Below are 27,795 nucleotides of genomic sequence, written 5' to 3' on the forward strand. Positions count from 1 at the left end.
TATTTCTCTCACAAAATATGGCAACCCTGGAGGCAGGACTATGATTGGCTGTTTACTTTCCGTCTCCAGAGACATCTGCTGCTGACAGACATTTATGCGACGATTTATGGCGATCAAAGATCGTATTAAGACATAAACAACAAAGTGATACGTTTGTGTTTCAGTCGCTTTCGCTGCTATGATGAGTGGCAGTGTTTCGCTGAGAGATCCAGGAAGAATGGAGATGAAGAGTCCACTGCAGGAGGTCTTCTGGAAGAATCACATCATCTCACAGCTGAGACACAGAGATACACATCAACACAACAAGTTCCAAGACCTCATCCGCTTCTGTACGTTTATTATTGTATTATTCATGATGTGTGATTAATTATTCATGATGTGTGATGTGTGAGCTGTTTACATTGGTGCACAAAGAACCCAAACCCCAGCGCTGGAGTCAAAGTATAGATACAAAGTATCTAGATAAGTTAAAGTTGCTTGACTATTGCTCAATTATTATTATTATTATTAATTAAAGGTAGGGTAAGTGATATATTTTGGTTAAAACAAAAAGTATTTTGTTAAAAGGTTAAAGCACTATATTCTGATAGTAATCATTGCTATAGAGTGTTTGTTCAGTAACAGGAGTCTCCCCGTCTCTCCAGCTCTTTAATAAACAGAAAATACATTTTCAGGTAGGTGTCAAAATCTCAGCCAATCAGGAGAAAGTGCCCATTTTTAAGCTTAATTTTTATAGTGTTCCAGTTCCAATGTTGTCTGCTCATTTCTTAGTGTCATCACTTCCAATTTCACTTGTTTAATATATATCCTGATTGAGTTCTCTATCCTGATAAAATCTGAAATGAAACTGAAACTGAAACGAAAATGCATTTTCTGTTTTCATAAAGAGCTGGAGAGACAAGGAGACTCCTTTTACTGAACAAACACTCTATAGCAATGAGTACTATCAGAATATAGAGCTATTTAACACTTAACCAAAGAAAATCACTTACCCTACCTTTAATTATGTGTGAGCTGTTTGCAATGGTGCACAAAGAAAGAGCCCAACAACCCACCCAGCAGCACTTGAGTCAAAGTATAGACAGTGGTGGAAAAAGTACTAAAATGTTTTACTTATAAAAGTATCAATACTGCACTGCAACAATGTAGAAATTCTCTTGTTACAAGTAAAAGTCCGGAATTAAACATTTACTTGAGTAAAAGTACAAAAGTATTGGTATCACAATGTACTTAAAGTACCAAAAGTAGAAAGTACTCATTATGCAGAATGTCCCATGTCACAACTTTTTAAATGTAGAAAAACCTTTTGAAAATAGCCAACGTTTAAATAGGGCTGAAGTGGTTAATGTATGTTTTGTAATAATAATCCAAATCTACAAAGTAACTAGTAACTGAAGTTCAATTAAAAAGTACAATATTTGACTCTGAGATGTAGTCGAGTAGAAGTAAAAGTATACACAATTGGATATACTCCAGTAGAGTAAAAGTACCTAAAAAATGTACTTAGTTACTTTCGACCACTGATATTCATAAATTAGTAATCACGTGTGAGCTGTTTGCTTTGGTGCACAAATAACCCCAACCCCAGCACTTTAGTATAAGTATAGATACAAAGTATAGATACAAAGTATAGATACAAAGTATTGATACAAAGTATACAGATGCTTGCTCTGTCAAATTACACACTCACACATTCCATTGGTGGAAAAAGTGATACTCAAATGTTTTACTAATAAGTAAAAGTATCAATCAGTAGCCAATCAAAAAAGTGTCCATTTTGGTCACTCACTGCAAAAGTGCTCACAGCAAAAAACAGCCCACCCTAGGAATGTCATTAGAGGTCAGAGTGTTTGAGACATCTATTTATTCCAGGTTAAGTTACGGTTGTCCTGGCCAAATTACTGGAAATATTCCAGTTAAGTAGAAATACCTCAAATTCAGTACAGTACTTGAGTAAATGTAGTGAGTTACTTTGTGTGTGTGACAGTGTGAGGTGTTTGTATAGCGTTGATTTACCTCTGGTACTGCTGGTAGCAGACAGTAGTGTTTAATTTCAAAGACCCCCAGTTTGATATGCATTAATGTCATCATATGGAGCACAGATTCATAAATAGACAGTATACAATACATAACAATATTTGTACAAACGTAGCAAAAGGAATGTCATGCCATAAATTATTTGAACGGAGGAAGAACGTTTTTCAGAAAAGCACCCAATTTTAAAAAAAAGTTTGCCTTTAAAATTAATTTCAACATAAATGGGTGAGTTATATAGTACTTTGGCAGGTATTTCTGTCTTAAATTCATAATTCTAATATTCTTGCATGACTCTGTAATGTTGGTACCATTTGATATGATTTTAAGCTCTACACTGTAAAAGAGTCAGTGTTAATTTAACTCAAAGTTTACAAATGGAACCAAAAGGACCTGTAAGGGTCCATTTGGTTAACCCCCCCCCCCCCGGTGGAACCCCCACAAGGACCCCTGGAGGTCTCTGGACCCTACTTTGAGAGCCACTGGCGTATTCATTTTAAGTTACATATACCGTCCTGAATTTGTTGACGGGATCTCGCAACACCACAAATGACGAGATTTGTAAATACTGCTAAGTTTACGTGGCTAAATGTATTCTGATACTGAAAGGTACAACTGGCTAATGTTAATATTTTTCACAGCATCCAGAAATAATTCACACATAAAGTATAGTGTCTTTTTCTGAAGAATGACTGTATTGTTCTTCTACACGTGAACATTTCACACATTTCTGAACTGTTACGGTCAGCTGTCTTTTAATTTCCTGTCCTACTTTTTCTTCACAGGTTCATAATAATGTAACACTTGAGTGTTTAGGGTTTCTGAGTCAGGAACAAGTATGAAAATAGAACTTTAGCTTACTTGTTACTTGTAGATTCGTACTTGTTGCTGTCGGGCAGAAACCTTCTATTTCCATGTTTTTACTTTTTGTGTTTTTCGTAAATGAATGCCCTACTTGATCATATACTACAGCGTCACACAGAAGCATTGAAAATAACAGATCCACAAGCTCTGCGTTTCGAGCTTGTAGATCTGCTACTTTTGAATTTGAATCCTGAAAAGTAACAGTTTTTGACATAATGAGGTTTCCACCCGACAGAGACGATCTAGAGCTAAAATCTAAAATGACACAGATGCTTTCCCGGTTTTAATGGGTTTAAGTGGTTACTGACGACCAACCACTACTGACACATGACTCTGAGGAAGATGTAGTAACCTTGACATGTCAGTCACTTCGTGTCCTATACACAGCACCTTTCATTAATGTAAAGAGGCTTAAAGTTGTCCTATACTCTACACCTTTCATTAATGTAAAGAGGCTTAAAGTTGTCCTATACTCGGCACCTTTCATTAATGTAAAGAGGCTTAAAGTTGTCCTATACTCGGCACCTTTCATTAATGTAAAGAGGCTTAAAGTAGACGAGGGCACGGTGGTGCAGTCGGTAGCGATGTCGCCTCACAGCTAGAAGGTACTGGGTTCGATTCCCGCCGGGGACGCTGTGGGCGTGTCTTCTCCTCCGCGTCATCAGCGCCCATACCCTAGGTGGGGTTGGCGAAAGGGCCTACTCTGTGTGGAGTTTGCATGTTCTCCCCGTGTCTCCTAGGGTAGTTAATACCCTCACAAAAACATGTAGTAATCCTGGTCACTATACCGCCTCCCCCATGACAGCCGGGGCGCCTGATGGAGGGGAAGGGAACTGGTTGGAATAACGTGTTCCTTCCACGCGCTACGTCCTACCGGGGAAACTCCACCCTGTCAGGTGACAAGAAGGTCAGTTGGCTCTCATGCATTGAAGGAAGCATGAGCTCGGCCCTGGCATCCCTAGGCTGTGGGGGACTGGTGTAGCGCTGGTGTAGGGCTGGTGTAGCGCCAAGGCTCACTAAGGAAATTGGCACCGGGTGGAAAAAAATGGGTTACAAAAAAAAAAGAAAAAGAGGCTTAAAGTTGTCCTATACTCTGCTTATTTCATAATGTAAGGAAGCTTAAAGTTGTCCTATACTCTGCTTTTTTCATTAATGTAAAGAGGCTTAAAGTTGTCCTATACTCAGCTTTTTTCATTAATGTAAAGAGGCTTAAAGATGTCCTATACTCGGCTTTTTTCATTAATGTAAAGAGGCTTAAAGTTGTCCTATACTCGGCTTATTTCATTAATGTAAAGAGGCTTAAAGTTGTCCTATACTCTGCTTTTTTCATTAATGTAAAGAGGCTTAAAGTTGTCCTAGACTCTGCTTTTTTCATTAATGTAAAGAGGCTTAAAGTTGTCCTATACTCTGCTTATTTCATTAATGTAAAGAAAAAAAGCTTAAAGTTGTCCGAGCTGCTCCAGTGTCTTCTTCCCACAGATTGGACATGAAACATAACGAAAGTGAATGATTAAATTGCTGACTTTCAGTTACTTGTTAGTACTACTGAGCCTCGGCTCTGCTTGGCAAGAGTTGAGAAAGCGCAACAGTGCTTTTGGCTCACAATGCTAATACAAACTCAATTTGACTGAGAAGGGAAGCTATCCCAAGTAGTTACATTAACTGAGTTAATAGTAATACTGTCGTTTTGCACTGAGATAGTACTGTAGTGTTGCACTGGTCTTGTTAATGGTTAGTACTGTATCGTTGTACTATTGTTTCTAACGGTGCATCTACTGTTTTTGTCTGTGTTCTCTCCAGACACCAGACTATTGGAGAAAACAAACTTCACCAAAGGATTTCTATGCACAACAAAGTAAGTGTGTGTGCATCATTAGTGGTGAATTTGTAGTATGTCAAAGGATGTGTGTTAGGACTGTACTGAATGTTGTCTTTTTACAACAAGGCACTGTGTGTGTGTGTGTGTGTGTGTGTGTGTGTGTGTGTGTGTGTGTGTGTGTGTGTGTGTGTGTGTGTGTGTGTGTGTGTGTGTGTGTGTGTGTGTGTGTGTGTGTGTGTGTGTGTGTGTGTGTGTGTGTGTGTGTGTGTGTGTCAGCACCACCACGTTTCTTGTGTATACCACAAAGTAGGCTAATCGGCAAAAATAAAAAAAACTCACACAACGTGTAGCGATGCAACGCGTTTTGTGCACATTTTTCACATTCATAATCTGTGTGTTTCAGGTTGGCTGCCAGTGACTCCTTGTCATCCCTGGCTTCCTTGTCATCCCTGGCTTCCCAGAATGCCAAGCTGAATAAAACCACAGGAGAAGTACTATTACAATTGACAATTTAGGCATTTAGCAGATGCCTGCCTCTCACCCAGAGTCACTAATTACGACAGGGTTGGGATCCGGAACTGGAGGAACCGGATCCAACATTGAGGAACCGGAACCGGTTCCATTACATTTGGTACCGTTTCCAGAACCGGTTTTATCACACTGTCAGATCTGGTATGTGGACTTCACGTCTGCTATGCAATTACAATACCAGGGGTTCTCAAACGTATTAATTTTAAGGACCATTGTAACTCGGTGAGTGTACAAATGGAACCAAATGGACCCGTGAGGGTCCATTTGGTTCCATTTGTACACTCTCAAAGTTACAGACCCTTTTTTTAAGGGTCCATTTGGAACCCCCTCAAGTAACCCAGAGGGTCCCTGTACCTCACTTTCAGAACCAGTGAGGATTTTATGGGAACGGTTAAAGAGAACCGTTAAGGAATCGGACCGCTAAGAGGGAATGGTTAAGGAACCGTAATCGTTAAAATCCTAAAGGATCCCAACCCTATAGTTACTACTAATGCCACAACCACTATTACTACTAGTTATTGCCTCCACCAGGCCAGTTTTGCTCCATTGCTCAAACGCTGCTGCTATGATGACAGATGTACACTCCCAACATTACAATACCTAATCTAAAAGCACATCAACACATATGCGCCTATCCTAGAACGGATCCTAGTCAATGCAATCCTGCCATGACATACCCAGTCATTTCAACCACACAATACTACTGTATATGCCAGTGGTGGTTCTCAACCCGTGGGTCGGGGTCCCCACATGATTTTGGGGGGTCCCCAGATGATTTGCTTTATCCCATTAAGACCTGGAATGCATCTGTGTCACTTTAGATGTCTTTGGCTATTCAAAAATAGCAGATCTACAAGCTCATAGCGCGGCACCGAGTGCCGCGCTATGACCTTGTAGATCTGCTATTTTTGAAAAATCTTGAAAAAATATTTTTTGATTTTTTTCAAAAAACTGATTTAAAAAACATTTTTAAGAATCGCCTCAGGTCTTAATGGGTTATTGTGCAACATTGTTTTCTCACTATCTGCACTTTTCTAAAGTGACCTTTTTAATACCTCTGTCATATTTTTTGCAATAAGACCATTACTGCGTCAAAAGTAATTGTCAAACATTGGCCAAAGTGTCAAATATTACCTAAGAAAGAGGCAAAAAAAAGATTGGCTATTTTAACAATATGTATCTGTGGAACCGAGTCAAACTAAATGTAATGCCTCAAGTCCTACAATTCCAAGTGCTTGTCAGGGTGGAGGGTCCCCAGTTTAATTATGATTCTTTTGGGGGGTCGTGGCCTGAAAAGGTTGAGAACCATTGCTATATGCAAGTGCATGTGTCCAACAACATACATGCCACACCCATCATCCCCGCCAATCTCATGTCACATTCTGCCTCTGACTCAGCCCTGGGTAGGTCACCTGGGCTGGTGGAGATATGCACTCTGCTGAGTGTCCCTTTCTCATATTTCACACTTTAACCCATTAAGACCTGAGGCCGCTTCTAAACATTTTCTAAATCCTAACAGTTTTTCGGAAAAAATATATAAAAAAATATTTTTCACGATTTTTCAAAAAATAGCAGATATACAAGCTCATAGCGCGACACTCGGTGCCGCGCTATGAGCTTGTATATCTGCTATTTTTGAATAGCCAAAGAAATCTTAAAGCGACACAGATGCGTTCGAGGTCTTTACTCATTCAGTGCCAAACTTATTTCTGGCTTTATCATCCCTGTGCCAAGTGCCAATTGACGTCGGCGACGTCAATGGTACTGAATGAGTTAATGGGTTAAAATGGGCACTTTATTCACCCATACATTCACCCCCATCGGCAGAGCCATGCAAAGCACCAATCTGCTTATTGGGAGCTGTTAGGGATTCAGTGTCTTGCTAAAGGACACTTTAACACTAACTCAGGGAGAGCTGGGGATCGAACCGGGAACATTCTGATTCCCAAGTGGCTTGAGCCTCTGCTGTATTGCATCTACTACCATTCCTGCTAGCATTACTACTACTACTACTACCATCATACTAGTATGACCACTACTACCATTCCTACTAGTAAATATCCATAGTTATAGTGATATAATAGTAATAATAAGATGTCATATTTTCAGCTGGTCATGCAGGTTGTGGAGTTTCAGCAGCAGAAAAAAGTCAGAGACAAAATTCTGGAGGAACAAGAAGTCAGGTAAGGTGTGTGTGTGTGTGTGTGTGTGTGTGTGTGTGTGTGTGTGTGTGTGTGTGTGTGTGTGTGTGTGTGTGTGTGTGTGTGTGTGTGTGTGTGTGTGTGTGTGTGTGTGTGTGTGTGTGTGTGTGTGTGTGTGTCAGACCTGTCTAACTGGAATGTGTGAATACCTGAACTCTTAAACTTAGAAATAACTTTGAGAGTGTGGTAGAGTTAACCAGACATAACCGAACATTCAGTGAAAATAGCCATTCTACAAGCTTTTTGGGAGCTTTACCACCCACATTCTGTCTGTCTTTAAGTGGTCTCTGTCTTAGGGCTGGTAACTTTCCTCAGAAATAGTCGAATATTATTATTATTATTATAAAAAAATATAAAAAACTTTTTTTAATGTTTATTTGACAGAAAAAATACAAAAAACAATGTATCAAGTGCTCGCATCCAATAAAACATATATTTTGTTTGTTTTTATAACTTGATACATTTTTTTTTGTATTATACCTGTCAAATAAACATTAAAAAAATAATTTGAATATTCGTTTACGTCTGTCTGTGTGTCTGTCTGCAGTCTGTCTGTGTACCAGAGGTGTGTGTCCTCCTTGGAGAGTGAGCGTGGCTCGCTACAGGTCCAGGTGTGTGAGGTCCGGGAGGACAACCAGGCTCTGAAGATGACCTACGACCTCCTGCTGGAGAGACACCGTGAGCTGGACCAGGCCTACCGCCGGCAGCAGGACGTCGGCCACCACGCCCTGGAGGAGCTGATCGCCAGCAAACAGCAGGCAGCTGCACGCCTCAACCGATACAACCAGTACAAACGTCACTATAACCAGTACAACCAGTGCAAACAGCACTATGACCAGTACAACCAATACTATAACCAGCACAATACCAGCAGTACAACCAGTGCAAACAGCACTATGACCAGTACAATACCACCAGTACAAGCAATACTATAACCAGCACAATACCACCAGTACAAACAGCACTATAACCAGTACATTACCACCAGTACAAACACAAGTGTAACCTGTACAGTAAGTAGGTCGTAGAGGCTTGTTGTCGGTATCAGCCAGATATCACAATGCGCTAGACCTGTACAGAACTTCAGATTTTACATTTGGAGATAATAATAATACATTATTATGACATTGCTATTATTAGTGTTATTATTGTGGTAACAGTAACACAATACTATTAAAAGTTAATATGTCTTGTCTGTCAGAATGCGAGAGGTGAGACTACAGAGAGACCTGGAGAAAGCTGCCAGCAGCCACATCAACCTGGAACTGTAAGAATGTACAACACATCGTCCACTACACATGGATTGTTATTTTGTGTTGCACCTGTTGCGAAACAAAGTGATGTTGTAGAAAAGCGACAGTATTTCCCCTGTAACTTCCTTGTGATCTGCTCTCTGAGGAGCGCACTTTTCTTGGCCCTCTCATTTACCTGATCTCCTTACCCTGTGCATGTGTAATCTAGTTCTCCCTTCTTCTTCTGCTGTTGTAGTTCTGGAAGCTGTAGTTCTGTGAGCGCTCCCGGTTCTCCATCCTCAGAGAAGCCTCGACTACTCAGGTACAACACCCCCCCCCCCCCCACTAACCATAACAAAGAGTTCCTATCAGTTACATTTTGTGTTGTTATTGTCATGTTAATGGTCACACTAACATTGTGAACATTTCAAGCTGGGTTAAAAAGAACAGTAGTGAGATCTGAGATGATCAGATGTCTGTCTCCAGGACAAATGTCCTTTATCTGAAAGAATGGTTTTATTGAATACTTTATTAGACAGAAATGTAAACTGCACAGACTACAGTCAGACATTTGAGCTAAAAGGATAACACAAACAAAGTCCTGGGGACCTATGCAGAGATGCTCATAGGCCTGCGTCCTGCGTCTCTGACGCACCATATTGAAAAAGGACGCATTCACGGCACCCTCGTTGCGTCCATGGGACGCACTACAATTTAGCGGAAATTACCGCGGATTTGAAGGCCATCCGTGGATTTCAAAGCCGTCCGCGGATTACAAGGCATAGTGCAGAAAACAAGAAAAATCTCGGTAAAACACCGCCGTATGGAGAAGTATTCTCTCTCTGTCTCAGGGCATTGCGAGCTGCTGCTAGAGGGAGAGAGTGAAAGTGCTGCGCAACTTACAGCCCAACTTCAAAGCAAGTTAACGATGGCTCGTTGACCCCAATTTGACCACTAGGCAATCAACACTGAACAGCACTAATTAATGGCAGCTGTGATTCTTGTGTCTTTCCGTGCAGCCAGATATCAAATAATTCCCTGTAGAGCAGGGGTCTTCAGTGTTTTCAGGCCAAGGACCCCCTAGTTGAGAGAGAGATGAAGCAGGGACCCCCTCTATATTGTATAAAATTGTGTTTCAGATAAACTTTTGCTGCTCTTTTTTCCCTTTACACACCTATAACTCCAAAAATAGCCGATCTACAAGCTCACAAGTGTGAGCTTGTAGATCTGCTATTTTTGGCTAAAGTTCTCCTCAGAAAAGGGATACTAGGATTCAAGTGGTTAATGTAAAAAAAAAAATCAAGTACTACAAGTACTACAAGTACTAGTTGTCGGATTTGGAATTGTGTACTTTTCTTTCAGATACATGTTCTACATGAATATAACCATATAAGATGAAACACGAGTTAAACGCTGTGCATTTTTGTGGGACCCATAAAATGTCCCTGGGACCCATCTAAAAGACCACCCTTGCATCCCAGGACCCATTGCATTGAAAACCTAGCAACATCACTGCCTATGTATTCAATACATCAACATAGTATAAGAATAACACCAAAAAATGCAATGGTCTTCTTACATTATTATGTATTGTCCCAATATATGATTTGAACAGATACCTGCCCGTGTGTTTGATGATGTGACCATGGTAGTTATTTTTGTTTAAATTAATAACAGTAATCACTACCTGCTAGTCGATCATTTCAAATGTTTTTCCTTCCCAGGTCGTCGTCTGCGCCGACATCACGTCTCCTGACCTCTATCAAGGAGCTGTTTGAGTGAGTTCTGACTCATTGATCTGACCCTTATCTGAGTTCTGACTCATTGATCTGACCCTTCTCTAGGCCAGTGGTTCTCAACCTTTTCAGGCCGCGACCCCCCAAAATAATCATATTTGAACTGGGGACCTCCCACCCCGACAAGCACTAGGACTTGTAAGAGTTGAGGCATTACATTTAGTTTGACAATGTTTGCCTCTTTCTTATATTATTTGACTATTTGGCCAATGTTTGACCAGTTTTTATAGTATAGTTTGTTGATTACTTTTGATGCAGTAATGTCTTGCACTAGTCTTTTTTTTTTAAGGTATTAACTCATTCACTGCCAGATTTATTTCTGGCTGTGTTTGCCCACTGCCAGCAATTATTTTTAACGAAAATCTTGGATTGACATTATTTCCGTATCCGGGTGTCTTACAGTGAAAATGGTCACTGTGAGAGATGAAGACCAGTGTGATCCTTTATAAAATCAAATAAAAAAATATATACGTTAATTACGTCCGTGGCAGAATTGGTAATTGGAAAAAAATACGTTAATTACGTCCGTGGCAGTGAATGAGTTCAAAAGGTCTTAAAAGTCCTTAAACTGTCACTTTACTGTCATCTGGGGCCCCCCCAAAATCATGTGGGGTCCCGACCCACAGGTTGAGAACCACTGATCTAGGCCTGTCACAATTATTACATAGTCGCCTGATGGCAATTAGTTCCAATAATCACAATTATTTTTGCATTATCGTCATAATCGTATCCATGTTGAAATATTTTCATACATTATTAAACATTATTAAAAAAAATAGCAGATCTAAAACCTCACAGTGCATCGTGAGCTTGAAGATCTGCCATGTCCACAATTAGTTTTTAATGTTGAAAGTATAGAATTATCATTGTCATTTCTTCTTCTTTCTGTATATTTAAGCTATTCGTCATTTCTTCTTTTTTCTGTATATTTAAGCTATTCGTCATAATCCGCCCTGTGCAATTTCTGTTTACAAAGTCTAAAAGCCAAATAGAAATGTAATTTTTATTTATATTGTATTGTGTTCCAATATACCAAAAACACCATTAAATCATTAATCGCAATTATTTGTATGACAATTAATCGTCAAGTAAAATGTTATGATCAGGACGGCCCTAGTCTTATCCATACTAGAAGTAAGTTATTCATTTATCTGCACTTATCCATCCGCACTATAATGATTTGTGACTCACACACTCACTGTGTGTGTGTGTGTGTGTGTGTGTGTGTGTGTGTGTGTGTGTGTGTGTGTGTGTGTGTGTGTGTGTGTGTGTGTGTGTGTGCGTGTGCGTGTGCGCGCGCGCGCGTGTAGCAGGAAGAGGAAGGTGTATTCTGTGTCTTCTGAGGAAGATGTTTGCTGTCCAATAGGATTCTGTCTAGCAGCCAGGGTCCCTACTAGAGCTCTACACATACTGGTACAAGCACACGCACACACACACACACACACACACACCACACACCACACAAGCACGCACACGCACGCACGCACACACCCTCATACTTCTCTCTCTCTCTGTCTGTCTATCTGTCCAGGATGCTCATGAGCAAGGCATTAATGCTGTGAGGTTCAGCTCCGTTTCCAACCTGTTGGCGACGGGAGGAACAGACTGCCTCATTAAACTCTGGGACGTCCTTGCAGGTACGCATAGAAAACGCTACGGTGTCATAAAACTGTATGGATATTATAGGTTTCCGTGTACACAAAAAAATTTAATGGCGTGCATTCAAAGACAATCAGCCTGAAAAAGCTGTCAGAAAACTACAAGTGGTGGATGTATGCTGTTATTTCTTTTTCCTTTTTCTCCTCTGTAAATATACCTGTTGATGTTTTAATGTGTTAATATTAATATTCTATGCTCTGTTGATTAATTGATTACATAGGACCACAATGAAGTCCCCAGGACTTTCTTGTGTTATCCTTTTAGCCCAAGTGCTTTACTGTATTTCTGTACCGTTTAAATGTTTGACTAATTAAGTATTCAATCAATTAATTCATAATCAGGTTTAACCACGTGAACCGTAGCGTGCGTCCCTATTTTGGGGTGAAAATCTGGCAAAAATAGCCGATCTACAAGCGCACAACTTGTGATACGTGAGTGAGATTTGGCTATTTTTCGCAAAGAGATTTGGTGTAAAGGGGAAGAAATGAGGGAGCCAAGTATAGACCCCTGGGGTAGCCTGGTAAGTGCATATGCTTTAAAGCAGGGGTCTTCAGCCCTTTTTCCAGGCCAAGGACCCCTTAGCTGAGAGAGAGATGAAGCAGGGACCTCCCACTACATATAATAGATTCATGTTTAACGACATGAACCCGCAATACTTTGTAAACTTGACCTTTTGGTTCGGTTCTTGGTCTGCTCTTTTTTCCCAGTAAACCAAACCTCTTCGCCGAAAATAGCCGATCTAAAAGCTCACAACACGTCGCAGACGCGTTGTGAGCTTGTAGATCTGCTAGATTGGTTGTGTGGTTGTGTGGATGTAAAAAAAAATTAAATACATTCCCTATCACACAAAGATTTGGCCCTGCAGATATCTCTGAGGACCCCCTAGGGCAGGGGTCTTCAACTTTTTCAGGCCACGGACCCCCTAGCTGAGAGAGAGATGAAGCAGGGACCCCCTCTATATTGTATAAAATTGTGTTTCAGATTAAACTTTTTTTGTTTACTTGCTCTGCTCTTTTTTCCCTGTACACCTATACCTCTTTGCCAAAAATAGCCGATCTACAAGCTCACAACGCCTCGCAGCGCGAGGCGTTGTGAGCTTGTAGATCTGCTATTTTTGGCTAAAGTTCTCCTCAGAAAAGGGACGTTAGGGTTCAAGTGGTTATGGTAAAAAAAAAAATCATATCACACAAAGATTTGGTGGACCCCCTGTAGTAACTCTGAGGACCCCCTAGGGGTCCCGGACCCCCTGTTGAAGGCCCCTGCCCTAGGGCCTGTTGAAGTCCCCTGGTTTAAAGCATGTGCATGCATATCTGTACGCAACTCTCCTCTTATAAATCACAATCAGCTTAAAGATGTGTACACGCATACAACCCTTGGGTGTCCTGTTAACCTCTGCTAATGACAAGAACATGACAAGGTATCTAATAGAAGGCTGTGCAATCGGATATGGAGCCAGAAATTATTACAACATTATTTCACTTCTTGGCCATTGTGTGCGTGCGTGCGTGTGTGTCTTAATGTTTTTCAGGCTCACTGAAGCACAGAGCAACACTAGATGGCAGCACTGAGGGAATCACCAGTATAGAGTTTAACCATATGGTAGTGTACACACACACACACACACACACACACACACACACACACACACACTACAATAAGTACTTTACCTGACAGATACGAACTTTGATAACTCACATTTGTGTGTGTGTGTGTGTGTGTGTGTGTGTGTGTGTGTGTGTGTGTTATCCAGGGCACTAAGGTTATCGCTGGGTCCTATGATAAGTCGGCTCTTCTGTGGTGCCTCGATGACTCTGTTACCAAGGTAATTACTGTCAGTTCCTCCCAGTGCATGCTGGGATATCTGACACATAAACACATAATCAGTCACAATATCGTTGCTGTCGAGCAGAAATCTCTTATCTCCATATTTTTTACTTTTTTGGTAAATGAATGCCCTACTTGATACTACTAGTCACACAAAAGCATCAAAAGTCGCAGATTTAGAAGCTTGACACGCGTTTTGAGCTTGTGAATCTGCTACTCTTGCTATTTTTTTATTTGAATCCTGAAAAGTAACAGTTTTGGACATATGAGGTTTCCACACGACAGTAATCTCTCAAGAACAGATCCATCGCTGCGCTTGAATCTGTCGGTAGCCGTGTTGAGAACCTATGCACACTACAAGTGGGCGTGCCATCAGATCAGGAAGCAGGCCATGCTTTACCCAATCAAATGTAGTGGGCGGGATTGACATGTGTGCGGCTCGTCCCCCAATGGAAACAAACAGAAACTCATTTAACAATGGCGTCCTCGGAGCCGACAAAACCACGGATATTTAATAACATTTTAACTTGCTCTTTCATCATAGAAACAAGTGGGCTTATAACCAAAACGATCCATGTTCTTTGGGAGAAATGGTGTTAGTGTTCCGTGGAGAAATATTGTTAGTGGGAATGAAAACATAGTCGCACCACCGGAAGTGAAAGGCTGAACGCAGACCAAAACCCTGGTTTCCCTGAGCACGGGTACTCCGTACAGCTCCGCCCAGAGTCAAATGAATAAGTTAAAAACAGCAGAGGGAGCGCTGTTTTTCCTTTTTATTTGACAATGGATTCCCAGATTGACAGGACAGAGACGATATGACGTTCTCTGCCAGAAGAGCAGATTCTAATGTTTCATGTCATTCACCATGTCAGTATTCTTGTATTCTCCTGGAAGTCAAGTGATACAACACAGCAACGGGCACCAAACTGTGTTTTAAAGCAGTGGTTCCCAAACATAAGGGAATTTAAGGGAAAATGAAGTTTACTCTAATGAAAGCTAGAAACAAAAACATAGAAGCTTAGAGACAAAAACATTGCATAAAAAAAACGAAGCACTTTATTTAGAAAGTTAGAGACAAAAAGTTAGAGGGTTAGAGACAAGAACATTGCATTTTAAAAAACACAAAACATTACCAACCAAACGGTTTCACTCACATTACCCAAAGTACTGTGTTCGCCTGTCTGAATGGTAAACAACATATTGCCTGTATTTGTGTGTGTGTGCGGGCGTGTGTGTGTGTGTGTGTGTGTGTAGTTGTGTCTGACAGGTCACAGTCGGAAGGTGACATCAGTCAGGTTCAGGCCAGGTGTTCATCAGGTTGTAACGGCCAGCGCAGACCGAACACTCAAGACCTGGGATCTGCACAGAGCAGCCTGTAAGAACTGACTGACTGGTTTACTGACTGACTGACTGACTGACGCTGCGTTCACACTGCCATGGAAACTAGCAACATGCAGATACAAAGCTACAGTCTACCATTAATTTTCAATGGAAACTAGCAGCATGCAGATACAAAGCTATAGTCTACCATTAATTTTCAATGGAAATTATAGAAAAAGTGCTCCTTAGAGAACAGGTCTCCGCCAGGTCAGGTGTGGGCCAGCAATGTTTGGAATTCGCCAATCAGGATGTAATATGAAAATTAGGACGGATCCGTCTTGATCACTTGTCTATAGAGATAGTGTGTACCGATTTGCATGATATTTGGAAAAAAATGTGTAGGAGTAATATAAAGAAATTATGTTTTCTATTTCAATATATATATATTTTTTAAAGAAATGATGTTTAGCAAGAATCGGCCTCCTGGTGGTGCTATAATAGAGCAATGTTAAAAGGGTGGCATTTGCTCCTCAACGTAGGGTTCACCGCAATCGGACGCTGCATTCATGATTTGCGGCATTTTGTTCAAAACGGGCCACTCCTGCAAACTTTTGATAAAGCGACGCCGATGCTTGTTGCTACAAAATCTACAGAGCTACAATCCAAGTTGAGCTTAGCCTGGGGAACCCCTCCCTCCGGAAATCTCATTTGTATTTGATTTCAGTAGTGAGTCTGGCCTACAGGCCTGTCTGGGCGTTTCTCCGGAGTTCATAACATGAACTCTCCTATCAGCGTCCTCGCTCATTGTTCTGTGATTGACAGCGAAAGTTGGCCAATCAGGTGGCGAGTTCGAGTGAAACCGAATGGAACAGAGTGCAGCCGACCAAAATGGAACGGCAGCCATTGTTTTCTGTCCGCTGTTTTTGGTTTTGGTTTTAAAACTTGAAAACGCTCTCAAACTTCTTTTTTGAGGCACGGAATTTACTAAGATTTTGTTCGGATAGAATTTAGTTGTGATCAATTAATCATGACAGAGCCTATTTATTTATTTTTATTCAGAGAACCGACAGGGGCGGGCAGTGACACGCATGTATCCGAATAAAGCAACCTATTTTCGGCACGGCCTTTTCAAAAGTCCCCTTTTTGGCTGGTGGTGGGGAAAACAAACTGCTGATTGGCTGAAGGGGAACAAACTGCTGATTGGCTGAAGGGGTTGTCAGTCAACGATACTAATCCCGCCCAGCTCCCAAATTGCCCATACAGGCCTGTAGACCAGACCAATTCCTGAAATCAAATGAGATTTCCGGAAGGGGGGGGGTTTACCAGGCTAAGTTGAGCTGGCTTCAACTGCAGCTACAAAGCTACACAAGCTACAGAAGTGTTGTATAACCATATCCACTCACATTCGCTCTCCACACAATTCCTGCTTGTAATGGGGGGGGGTAAAACAGATTATTTCCATTTGCTAGTTCTATTTAAACCCAGGCCTTATTTTCCATTATATTGTTCTTGCTCGTCGGACGCATGCTTGATAGCGTCAACCAGCGTGTTGATCAACACTTCCACAACGACTCTGCGACAGATACACTTTGTCACTTTGTAGCGTTGTCATACTGTAGTGACGTTGTGTGTTCATGTTGTTGTTCAGGTGTACACACAGTGGAGGTGTTGTCGTACTGTAGTGACGTTGTGTGCTCAGTCAACAGTCTGATCAGTGCACACTATGACGGCAAGATCAGGATGTGGGACAGCAGGTACGCACGCGCACGCACGCACGCACGCACGCACGCACGCACGCACGCACGCACACACAGACACACACAGACACACACACACACACACACACAGACACACACAAGTACACATACAGTACACTCAAATGTTCATTCAACCTTTATTTAAAATTCTCTGAGAGATCATTTAGGGAGACCCTCATTTACAATGATGGCTTGATTACACATAATGGCTTGAAATAATTTAAGAACAACAAAGAAAGACAATATGTTGACAACAATCAGTTAAAACAGTTGCATGTTGACAACAATCAGTTAGAACAGTTGCATGTTGACAACAGTCAGTTTAAACAGTTGCATGTTGACAGCAATCAGTTAAAACAGTTGCATGTTGACAACAATCAGTTAAAACAGTTGCATGTTGACAGCAATCAGTTAAAACGGTTGCATACAGGTAAGGGATAGATGCTAGGGTATCTGCAAATATACAGACGTGCGCATATTCACCCCCCACACCAACACGCTCACACCCTTCAGCCTTCATCACGACAACTCCCCATCTTCCCCTGTTACCTAGCAACAAGTCATACACCCTGTGGAGAGAAAGACGGATGGGGAGAGAGACGGTAGACAGAAAGACAGACAGATGACCGTTACTAGTTTCATTCCAAAAGAGAATGATTAAGGAATGCAACAATAGAGACTGTCTACTGTGAAACAACCGTTTGTGTGTGTGTGTGTGTGTGTGTGTGTGTGTGTGTGTGTGTGTGTGTGTGTGTGTGTGTGTGTAGGGTGTGTAGTTGTACTCAGGAGGTATGTGTTCAGGGGAAGGTGACATCACTGGACATCTGTCCCTATCAGAGGCAGCTGCTCTCCTGTTGCCGTGACGACAGTCTCCAGCTGCTGGACCTCAGGACCAATGGGAGGCTGAGTTTCAGGTACATGTCTGTCAGTCTGTCTGTCTATCCGTCTGTCCTACAGACAAACATCTGTCCTACAGAGACAAACACTGTCTGTCTGTCTGTCTGTCTGTCTGTCTGTAGTTTCCTCCTAACCCTAAAAACAAGTACATGGAATTCCTGAATGGAAAGTTATAAGATGTGTTCTTATGTTCCTTACTTTAAATTCATCTCACGCTTTTCTTAGACGGAAACAATTTCATAAAAGTCAAAGTAAGCTTTTAGATATGTAATTGAGCGTATATTTTATGTAACAGATAAATTATAATCTGCTTTATAGCTTTAAAAAAAGTTACGTACGTACACACACATTCACTGATACAATTACAGGATCTCAAACAATTAGATTTTTTTTTCTGTTTTCTTTTTTGTAATATAATTAAAAAGTGAACATTTTGTATATTCTAGATTCATTGCACATAAAGTGAAATCTTGATGATTACTGTATATATATATTGGGCGTATATGACGTTTTTCACAATATTCTAATTGTTGGAGATGATCCTGTGTATGATGTACGGATCTAAAGCTGTCAGAATCATATCACAATATGCTATCTAATATCTCTCTCTCACTCACACACACACACACACACACACACACACACACACACACACACACACACACACACACACACACACACACACACACACACACACACACACACACACACACACACACACACATTTTAACATATTATTGCATTTCATTATTGTCGGCCTGAAACCTTGTTATATCCATATAATAACTTTTTGTGTTTTTTTTGTAAATGAATGCCCAACTTGGTCATACTACAGCGTCACACAAAAGCATCAAAAGTAGCAGATCCACAAGCTTGAAACGTGCCGCGAAGCGACACGTTTTGAGCTTCTAGATCTGCTACTTTTGATATTTTTTAATTTGTGTGCTGAAAAGTTTTCAGGAATCAGTAACAGGTTTCCATCCTACAGTGATCATAAGCATTTTATAACTTATGAACATGGCCTTGAAAATCTTTTTAACGTACAGACTATTATATACACAAACATGTAATAATTAAAAAAAAAAAAAACACTCATTACCAAAATATAGTTTTTCAAATGAGCATTACTGGTAGAAACAATATTTTTTTTACTAGATGTTACTCAGTATTAACTGATTTTTACACTGCTTTCATTTCATCAGTAATTAACAGTGATTAATGGGTATTTTACTAACTTCTCTGTCCCAACTCTATTTCTTTCTCTCTCAATCTGTCTTTCTGTCTATCAGAGCTGATGGATTTAAATGTGGAAGTGACAGCACTAAAGCTATTTTCAGGTCAGTGTGTGTTTTAAGTTAAATTGAAGACATTATTATTATTGTTGTGTATTAATTAATCAATTAAAATGTTTGTTGATAAGCTGCTTGAGTCGTTCACTTTAGTTTTCCACTAACCCATTAAAACCGGGAAAGCATCTGTGTCATTTTAGATTTTAGCGTTGGCTAGTCAAAAATAGCAGATCTACAAGCTCACGGCGCTTCACTTCGTGCCACGCTGCAAGCTTGTACATCTGCTATTTTTGAACAGTTTGAGAACTACTGATTTAGACGGAATTTTTTAGAATCGGCTTCAGCTCTTAATGGGCTAATGGAGACCTTGTAGGAGAGACAGACAGTGGGACATTATGAGAGAGAGAGAGAGAGACGGTGTAAGAAAACTAGTCTTGCGTAGACAGATTTTCAGAGATCTCTGCCTACTGATAAGTGTGGTGACGTTCTAATTCGGTGTGGGCTACAGGTGTGGGTGGTAACAATTCAAAGATTCACGCTGAAGAAGGCTTGGCGCCCGGAACGCGTCCGTGTGTATGTACAGTATGCCCGTGCCATTCATCAGTGGCGTGCACAGACATTTTGAGGGGCAGGTGCTCAAGTAAATTATATATTTTTTTAGTTTACTTGGTCTGCTCTTTTTTCCCTCTACACCTATACCTCTTTGCCAAAAATAGCCGATCTACAAGCCCATTGTGAGCTTGTAGATCTGCTATTTTCGGCTAAAGTTCTCCTCCGAAAAGGGATGCTAGGTTTCGAGCGGTTATGGTAAAAAGAAAAATCCTATCACATAAATATTTGGCGGACCCCCTGTGGTAACTCTGAGGACCCCCTAGGGGTCCCGGACCCCCTGTTGAAGACCCCTGCTGTGCCCTTTTTTCAAAAGGGCACTTCTGGTCAAGAGGGCAAAGGGCAGGTGCTCTAGCACTGGAGTCTATCTGTGCACGTCCCTGCCATTCATTGACATTGGGGAGCACCAGAGAGACGTTTGGCAGTGCTGGCAGTTCTTTGTTTCGTGCATTGGACCTTTTGCACTGAGTTGTGCTCGTTTAGTTTTTCTACTTTGAACAATTCAGAGCTTTGAATCCTAACCTGGGCGGAGGCATTCAGCCGATGAGGTAAAGGCGGTAAATGCGAATCCTACAAAAACACAGTGGGTGTAGCTTTGTCATCGGTTGCATTCACCGGCCGCCCAAGCCCGTACAATGAATTTAGATGTCTGCTTATTATAAGGGACTTAGGTCTTGTTTTCCTGTAAAGTCGTTATATTGGTAGTTGAGGGTTGCGTTTTTTTGGGCTTGTCTCTAAAGTGTAGGTGCTTATTTGGGACTGTTAATATGTATTTGTCCACCGATGCCCCCTTCTTTTGTGCCAGGGACCCCCATACCAGATTTGTTTGTTGTCGTTAAAATGTTTTTAGCAGATCTACAAGCTCGCAACGCGTCGATGCGACAAATTGTGAGCTTGTAGATCAGCTATTTTTAGCGGTGCCAACCGCTCTACGTTTGACTCTGTCTGCGTGTCCGGTTGTTTGAGCACGGGCCGTTTGTTTGAGCACGGGATGAGCACGGCAAAGAAGCAAACAGCTATAACTTCAGTTTGCAGCATGCCACCAAGTCCAAATTTGGTATGTGGACTTAGACCACCAATAGGGACGAGCATGAATTGATGACGTTATCAAAGAGGGGTCCAGGGACCCCCAGCGCCCGTATGAGCATGGGATTTTAAACAGCTATAACTCCAGTTTGCAGCATGCCACCAAGTCCACATTTGGTATGTGGACTTAGACCACCAATAGGGACCAGCATGAATTGCTGAAGCCAACGCCCCCTCTGTCTTCCCATTGGCTGGCCTTCAAACAGCCATAACTCAAGTTCGCAGCATGCTATGGAGTACAAATTTTGTACATGGACTAAAGCCAGCAATAGGGACTAACTGTCATTACTTAAGCCCCGCCCCCTCTGTCTGCCCATTGGCTGGGCTTTAAACAGCCATCATTCCAGTTTGCAGCATGCTACCAAGTACAAATTTGGTAAGTGGACTCAGACCACCAATAGGGACAAACTGAAATGAGTTAAGGCCCGCCCCAAAGGCACCGCTTCCTTCACACAGGGTGTGATTTTTAAATAGCCAAAAGCCAATGTATATGTTTAGCTCATGTGGCCTAGTCGCTTCTTTTGGGCTTGTTTTTATAGACCTTGTTACTTATTTATGAACCAACTAATAAGCCATGTATGAAATTGAATACCTTAACATTTTAAGATCTAGTTCACCTAAAAACTGTGCTAATAGCATACAAAGCACACAACAAGCAACTCCCATTCTGCATTCAGAGGCTGTTTGAAGCTAAAGAGAGCAGGTATTGGTTGAGGGGAACAAATATGCTTTAAGTAACTAAGGAACAAATATAAAAATAAAACAATGTGTATCTGCAAAAGCGATACAAAAATGGAATAGTTGTGAAAATTATTTTAAAATATCTGCAAATTTAAGAATGTATAGAATTGCCATATGTGTTAATGTGTATATGGCTTATGACCGAAATAAACTTTAACGTTAACTTATTTCAAACAGCGTAGGAGAGACACAGTAGGAAAGACAGTGCAGGACAATTGGTAGTTTGATTCCAGGATAGAGGGACACAAACGAGAAAGAGATAATTACCAGCTGTGTGACTTATATTTTTGCTGTTTCCATGACAACAGAAGCACCAGCTGTGTCTGAGCGACAGAGAACAGAATGAGTGTGCTGTGTTCCATAATGAGTCAATTAGTGATTGATTAACCATAAGTAAGTCATTCATAAATAGTCTTTGATAATAAATGATGTTTTAATTGTAGGCTGAATACAGTAGTTAACTAGTTCAATAATGGTGGGACTAGTGAACTGGCCTCTAATGAGTCCACCATAGAATCCAGTTCACCAGTGAACACCGTTGAACTAGTTAACTGGTGTGTACTAGGACCCTCCCAGTAGTGGTTTTGGCGCTAGCACAGGCCAAGTGTGTTGCTTACAAGCAGAGATACTGCTTTCCCTTTCCACTGCGATGACTTCCAATGTCTCCCCTTCATTGTTGGTGTTTTATGGATCTCCATGTCCAAGTTAATTAAAGTATTCCACAAGTGTATTTCTGCAGTGCCATAATCCCAAACAATCCAATAACATAATTTACTTTGCTTCTGAATCATCCAAATACTAAATGGTCCACAGGAGAAATCTCACAGAGCCAGGTGATTTCCCTTGTGGACTATTTAGTATATATAATGCTGCCTCTGTAACAGAGGCAGCATTGTACTTGGTTTTATATTGTAGTGTCAATAGAACCTGTGCTGCTGGCTCTGTAATGTGAAATGGAAATAATAAGCACTCAACTCAACACACACACAAAAACATACAACTCTTGTTATTATACTTCAATTCAGTAAACACATGTAAATGTTTTATTCCAGTATGAATTGAAGTGTTGAGTTAAAAATCAGTTGATCCCTTTGATTGTATTTATTTGGTCTGTGAACAAACCTCACACCATCCAAGATTGTGGAGAATAGTTTATTCTGTTCTCTTAGCCTGCCTGTTGACAGCCGGTTGACATTAGCCTGGTTCTAGACCATAGACCCCGCCCACTCTCTGAGTGAGCTCCTCTTGGTCTGGCATTATAATGTCAGCCTATGGCTTTTCACGATCGAAGAAAAATCTGTCAAATCAGAGTCGGAGGTGGGGGTGGTCTAACGACAAGCCAATCAGCGAATATCTGCTAAAACAAGCTGTGCGATGACGTCAGATGTAGACGGATCCGTAGATCTCTTGTGATCGCGGACATCACGGACATTGGAGCCAATTTCAGACTGAAGCTCTACGCAGCTTCAGGCTGATAATCAGGCTAGGTTGACATTGCACCTGAACGACTCATTATCCACTCTGACTGAGTGTCAACTACTGAGAGACACTCGCACCGTGTGGTTCAAATGGAAGTACGTTGATATTATTTGCACACTGTTCAGTGCACTTAACAGTAGACACTCAACGGTGTGCAAATGCAGTGCATTGAACAGTAGACTGTGTACGAGCGTTCGCCCACTGCCCAGGGAAAGACTTTAGACAGGTTCCACTGAAACATGGGACATGTAGTTCCACTGAAACATGGGACATGTAGTTCCTCTGAAACATGGGACATGTAGTTCCACTGAAACATGGGACATGTAGTTCCACTGAAACATGGGACATGTAGTTCCTCTGAAACATGGGACATGTAGTTCCACTGAAACATGGGACATGTAGTTCCACTGAAACATGGGACATGTAGTTCCTCTGAAACATGGGACATGTAGTTCCACTGTAACATGGGACATGTAGTTCCTCTGAAACATGGGACATGTAGTTCCACTGAAACATGGGACATGTAGTTCCACTGAAACATGGGACATGTAGTTCCACTGAAACATGGGACATGTAGTTCCACTGAAACATGGGACATGTATTTCCACTGGAACATGGGACATGTAGTTCCACTGGAACATGGGACATGTAGTTCCACTGAAACATGGGACATGTAGTTCCACTGAAACATGGGACATGTAGTTCCACTGAAACATGGGACATGTAGTTCCACTGAAACATGGGACATGTAGTTCCACTGGAACATGGGACATGTAGTTCCACTGAAACATGGGACATGTTTGCACCCAAGACAAACAATAGAAAAGCAAGACACGCCATCTCTGCTTCACTTCTCGTATCTGTGTGCATAGGTGGTTGCCTCTCTAGGACAGTGGTTCTCAATCTTTTTCCCCAAAATGATATGTGGACTCCCATCGCAAAATATTTGGTTCTAGGGACCGCCAGAAGCAAAGATTTGAGATGCAAATGTTGGATATCCAAAGATTCGCGAAAATGTTCACAATAAAAAACAAATAAAAAGCAGATCTGCAACCTCACGCTATGAGCTTCTATATCTGCTATTTTTGAAAAATGTGGTTAAAATGATTGTGACGCTATATTAACTCATTTAGCTGGGGACCCCCTGGTACCCCGCCAAGGACTCCCGGGGGCCCCCGGACCCCACTTTGAGAGCCAATGTTCTAGGAGACCAGAAGTAGGTCACAAGTCTATTGATTGCAATGGGAGAAGTGAACGTGCACACAGCTTCTGACCGATTCTTTAGCCCCATGGTCACTGAACTAAATATTGGGCCCATTCTTCACAAGCCAGTGAAGCCACACAATCTTCAGAGCATGCTGATTCTAAAATGGCATTTTCAGAGAGAAAATCAACTTTGTTATCGACCTTTCTCTTTCCCAGCAAAGCACTCTTGCGATATCTAGCAACAGTAGAGCATTTGCGAGATCTGACATCAGATGGGGCCCACTTAGGAGACCTTTTTGCGTACCATTTCGCCACCTAGTGGCGAGGCGTGGGATGGCATATCTTCCTAAATTAAGCACCTTTGATGTAAATTAGTTCCACTGAATCATGGAAACCTAGATCATGTGGTTTGGTGAAAATTACATGTAATGTATTAGCCACTTAAACCCCATATGGTTGAGTGGAGTCCCTATGCCCACCTATGCTAGTGTCTTTTCTGTTTTTCGTTATTGTGGGGAAAGCTTTTGCTGAAAATATAGCCAATCGACAAGCTTACAACGCGCTTACAAGCTGCGACGTGTTGTAAGCTTGTCGATCGGCTATTTTCAGCAAACGCTTTCCCCACAATACGGATTCTGGGGTTTAACCCATTGAGACCTGAGGCGATTCTTAAAAATGTTTTCTAAATAGTTTTTTGAAAAAAATAAAATAAATCAAGATTTTTCAAAAATAGCAGATCTACTGCCGCGCCATGAGCTTGTATATCTGCTATTTTTGAATAGCCAAAGAAATCTAAAGTGACACAGATGCGTACCAGGTCTTAATGGGTTAAGTGGTGAGCAATTAGAGGACCGAAGTCCTGACGTCACAGCCAGTAGAGGGCGCTGTTCCGCTGGTTCGTGGCTTTACTTTTTGTGTTGATATCCTCATTGGGGAATCTTAGATCGCCTCATATAAGAACTGTGTTCCAAAAATAAACACACCACCCTGGCGATTTTGCTACATATGGATATGAAGCATCGACTGAAGGTGTAAATGTACACATTTACCCAAAGAGTAACACAATATAAACACTAGAAATGAGTCAAACAACCCAAAGACTACATTTCCCATGATGCTGAAGGGACAGTGATTTCAGACCCGGAAGTAGTAGTTCTTAAGACTTTCAAGGCAGAATTAATTCCATTTTCGCCAGAAACAGGCTTTATCAAATATGAATGAATATCATAAACGATGCAGAGCCACCCCCCTGACAGAAATGCCAGGGTGGTGTGTTTATGTTTGGAACACAGTTCTTATATGACGTGATCTAAGATTCCCAAATGGGGATTTCAAAACAAAAAGTAAAGCCACGAACCAGTGGAACAGCGCCCTCTAGTGGCAGTGACGTCAGACTTTGGTGCTCTATATTAGAACATTTAAATGATGTATGATATAATAATAATAATAATAATAACAATAATGATACTATTATCCAGTCCTGATGGGAGCTATGTTGCGGCTGGATCTGCTGATGGAGCCGTTTATATTTGGAACATCACCAGCGGCAGCCTGGAGTCCCGCCTTCCAGACAAACACAGGTAATGATTCACCTGTCAATCATCCAGTCAGCCAATCAATTTGATAAGTGCACTGTTTGATAAATTAGACAAGCCCACATATTTAACACATAGATGTATGAGTGCAAATCTCAGAAACACAGTAACAAAGCTTAGAAAACTACATTAATTTGTGTAATTCCTGTAATTAGTAATAAATAATATATACATATTGTGTTATACAACACAGTGTACACAGTATATAAATACAATGGGCCTGATTCACTAAGCTGTTCGTAAATAGTGCCTAAATAAAATGACTAAAGGGGTGCGTATTTTCGATAAGCACAAAAATCGTGTGCGATTCACCAATCGGCGTGTACAGCCTTTATTTGTGTGTATCGTGGGAGTAACAATTGTTTGCCTGACAATCACAAGCGTGCTCCTGTGTAGATCATCCAAGACCCATTTAACACCATAAAATGCAACCGGGAACTCTTAACGCTATTTGCTATTTGTACAGTATATATGTATATATGCATGTGTCTATATACATATATTCAATGGAATTAAAACCACTGCTACAGGCCCGGGCGCCTGGCGTAGTGGTCCGGCAACCTAGGCTCAATTGCTGCATGTCACTCCCCATCTCTCTCGCCCCATTTCCTGTCAAATTACTGTCCTATCAACAAACCTTGCACCACATGTTGTATTGTCACTGGCTGTCACATGTTTGACTGGAACATTTTTCATTACAAGCCACAATGTTGCCTGGAGCGATAAAGTAACACATATAGTGACAACAAAGCCACAAGCCGCCGCTTTCATTCTTGTCACCTGAAAAGCTTCTTTAGTGTTCAGTGGGAACTCAGAAGCTCAGAGCGAGGATGGATTTAGAAAAAAAAACAAAAAAACATGGACAGCTGGTGCACAATCTGCACATACTGTATTAGTTGATTGTGTTGTCTCAATAAAAGCATACAGCAAATTAATATTTCCAGGCCTGGTGACTACCAACAATATCACATCATGCATGCTATTACAAATAGATATTTGGTTAGTGAGTAAGACACTGAGTTTTACTGGTGTCTCGCTTGAATGAAATGAAATGAAGGGCCTTTTAGTTAAATAGTTAGCATAGAAACATCACAACAATGATTTGATTAAATGTATATGTGATGCACCGTTAAGTAATGATATCGCATAGAGGAACAAATTAATTATTGCACTTTTTTCTTTCTGAATTGAATGACAATTTTGACAAAACATCAAGTTAAAAGCTCAATAAATAATAAGTTCTCTCTCTGTCACCCTGCCTTTGTCTGCCTCTCTCTCTCTCTCTCTCTCTCTCTCTCTCTCTCTCTCTCTCTCTCTCTCTCTCTCTCTCTCTCTCTCTCTCTCTCTCTCTCTCTCTCTCTCTCTCTCTCTCTCTGTCTCTCAGTTCGTCGATTAGTTCTCTCTCTTGGTCGCCATCAGGAGAATTTGTCGTCAGCGTAGACAAGAGCAGGCGGGCAGTTCTCTGGAGTGACATCTGACCTGGCCAATCTCAACGGAGCACCGCTTGTCACTTTGAAAACCCTGTTGCACACTACATACTGCCTTATTTATACACAGACAACGACAAATAGCAACACTTAACATCATTCAATCACGTTAATAGATTAACATGACTCAATAAGAAACTGCCTCGGCACAAACAAAATGATGCAGGCTATGGTCCTGCCGGGATTCCCTGACAGTGAGGGTAGGAAGCTAGTAGGTCGATTGATTTTCGCTACTTTTGCGACACTCTTGTACGACGAAGTAGGGCATTCATTCATTCATTTACAAAAACAAAACAAATATGGAGACACGAGGGTTCTGCCCCAAGCAATGATATGCGCCTTCTGATATGTAAAATACATATATTTATA

General features: G+C 41.2%; 1 protein-coding gene across 5 annotated transcripts; it reads left to right on the top strand.

The window, feature by feature from the left end:
- The first annotated feature begins 76 nt into the window (after nt 1-76).
- On the top strand, nt 77-27,699 carry atg16l2 (ATG16 autophagy related 16-like 2). Of its 5 annotated transcripts, none has more exons than XM_084063745.1 (18): nt 77-329; nt 4,699-4,753; nt 5,121-5,208; nt 7,358-7,431; nt 7,997-8,257; nt 8,651-8,716; nt 8,938-9,003; nt 10,406-10,459; nt 11,788-11,890; nt 12,009-12,114; nt 13,665-13,735; nt 13,887-13,958; nt 15,215-15,335; nt 16,929-17,034; nt 17,805-17,951; nt 19,224-19,271; nt 25,823-25,924; nt 27,324-27,699. In XM_084063745.1, exons 1-18 carry the CDS (start codon nt 179-181, stop codon nt 27,415-27,417), a joined length of 1,785 nt encoding a protein of 594 aa, XP_083919871.1. In that variant the 5' UTR covers nt 77-178; the 3' UTR covers nt 27,418-27,699. The 5 variants fall into 5 exon arrangements, with proteins under 5 accessions (XP_083919871.1, XP_083919872.1, XP_083919873.1 ...); XM_084063746.1 differs by having other exon boundaries at nt 11,791-11,890; XM_084063747.1 differs by having other exon boundaries at nt 7,997-8,236.
- Nucleotides 27,700-27,795: the final 96 nt, after the last annotated feature.

The sequence above is a fragment of the Gymnoscopelus microlampas genome (assembly GCF_963454915.1).
Source record: "Gymnoscopelus microlampas genome assembly, chromosome: 8".
Lineage (NCBI taxonomy): Eukaryota > Metazoa > Chordata > Actinopteri > Myctophiformes > Myctophidae > Gymnoscopelus > Gymnoscopelus microlampas.

Excerpts from the sequence above, each read along its gene's own strand:
- atg16l2 (XM_084063745.1), top strand. The coding sequence starts at position 179 with ATGATGAGTGGCAGTGTTTCGCTGAGAGATCCAGGAAGAATGGAGATG. Across the intron at positions 17,952-19,223 it reads AATGGGAGGCTGAGTTTCAG|AGCTGATGGATTTAAATGTG; the intron begins GTACATGTCTGT and ends TCTGTCTATCAG. Across the intron at positions 19,272-25,822 it reads AGCACTAAAGCTATTTTCAG|TCCTGATGGGAGCTATGTTG; the intron begins GTCAGTGTGTGT and ends ACTATTATCCAG.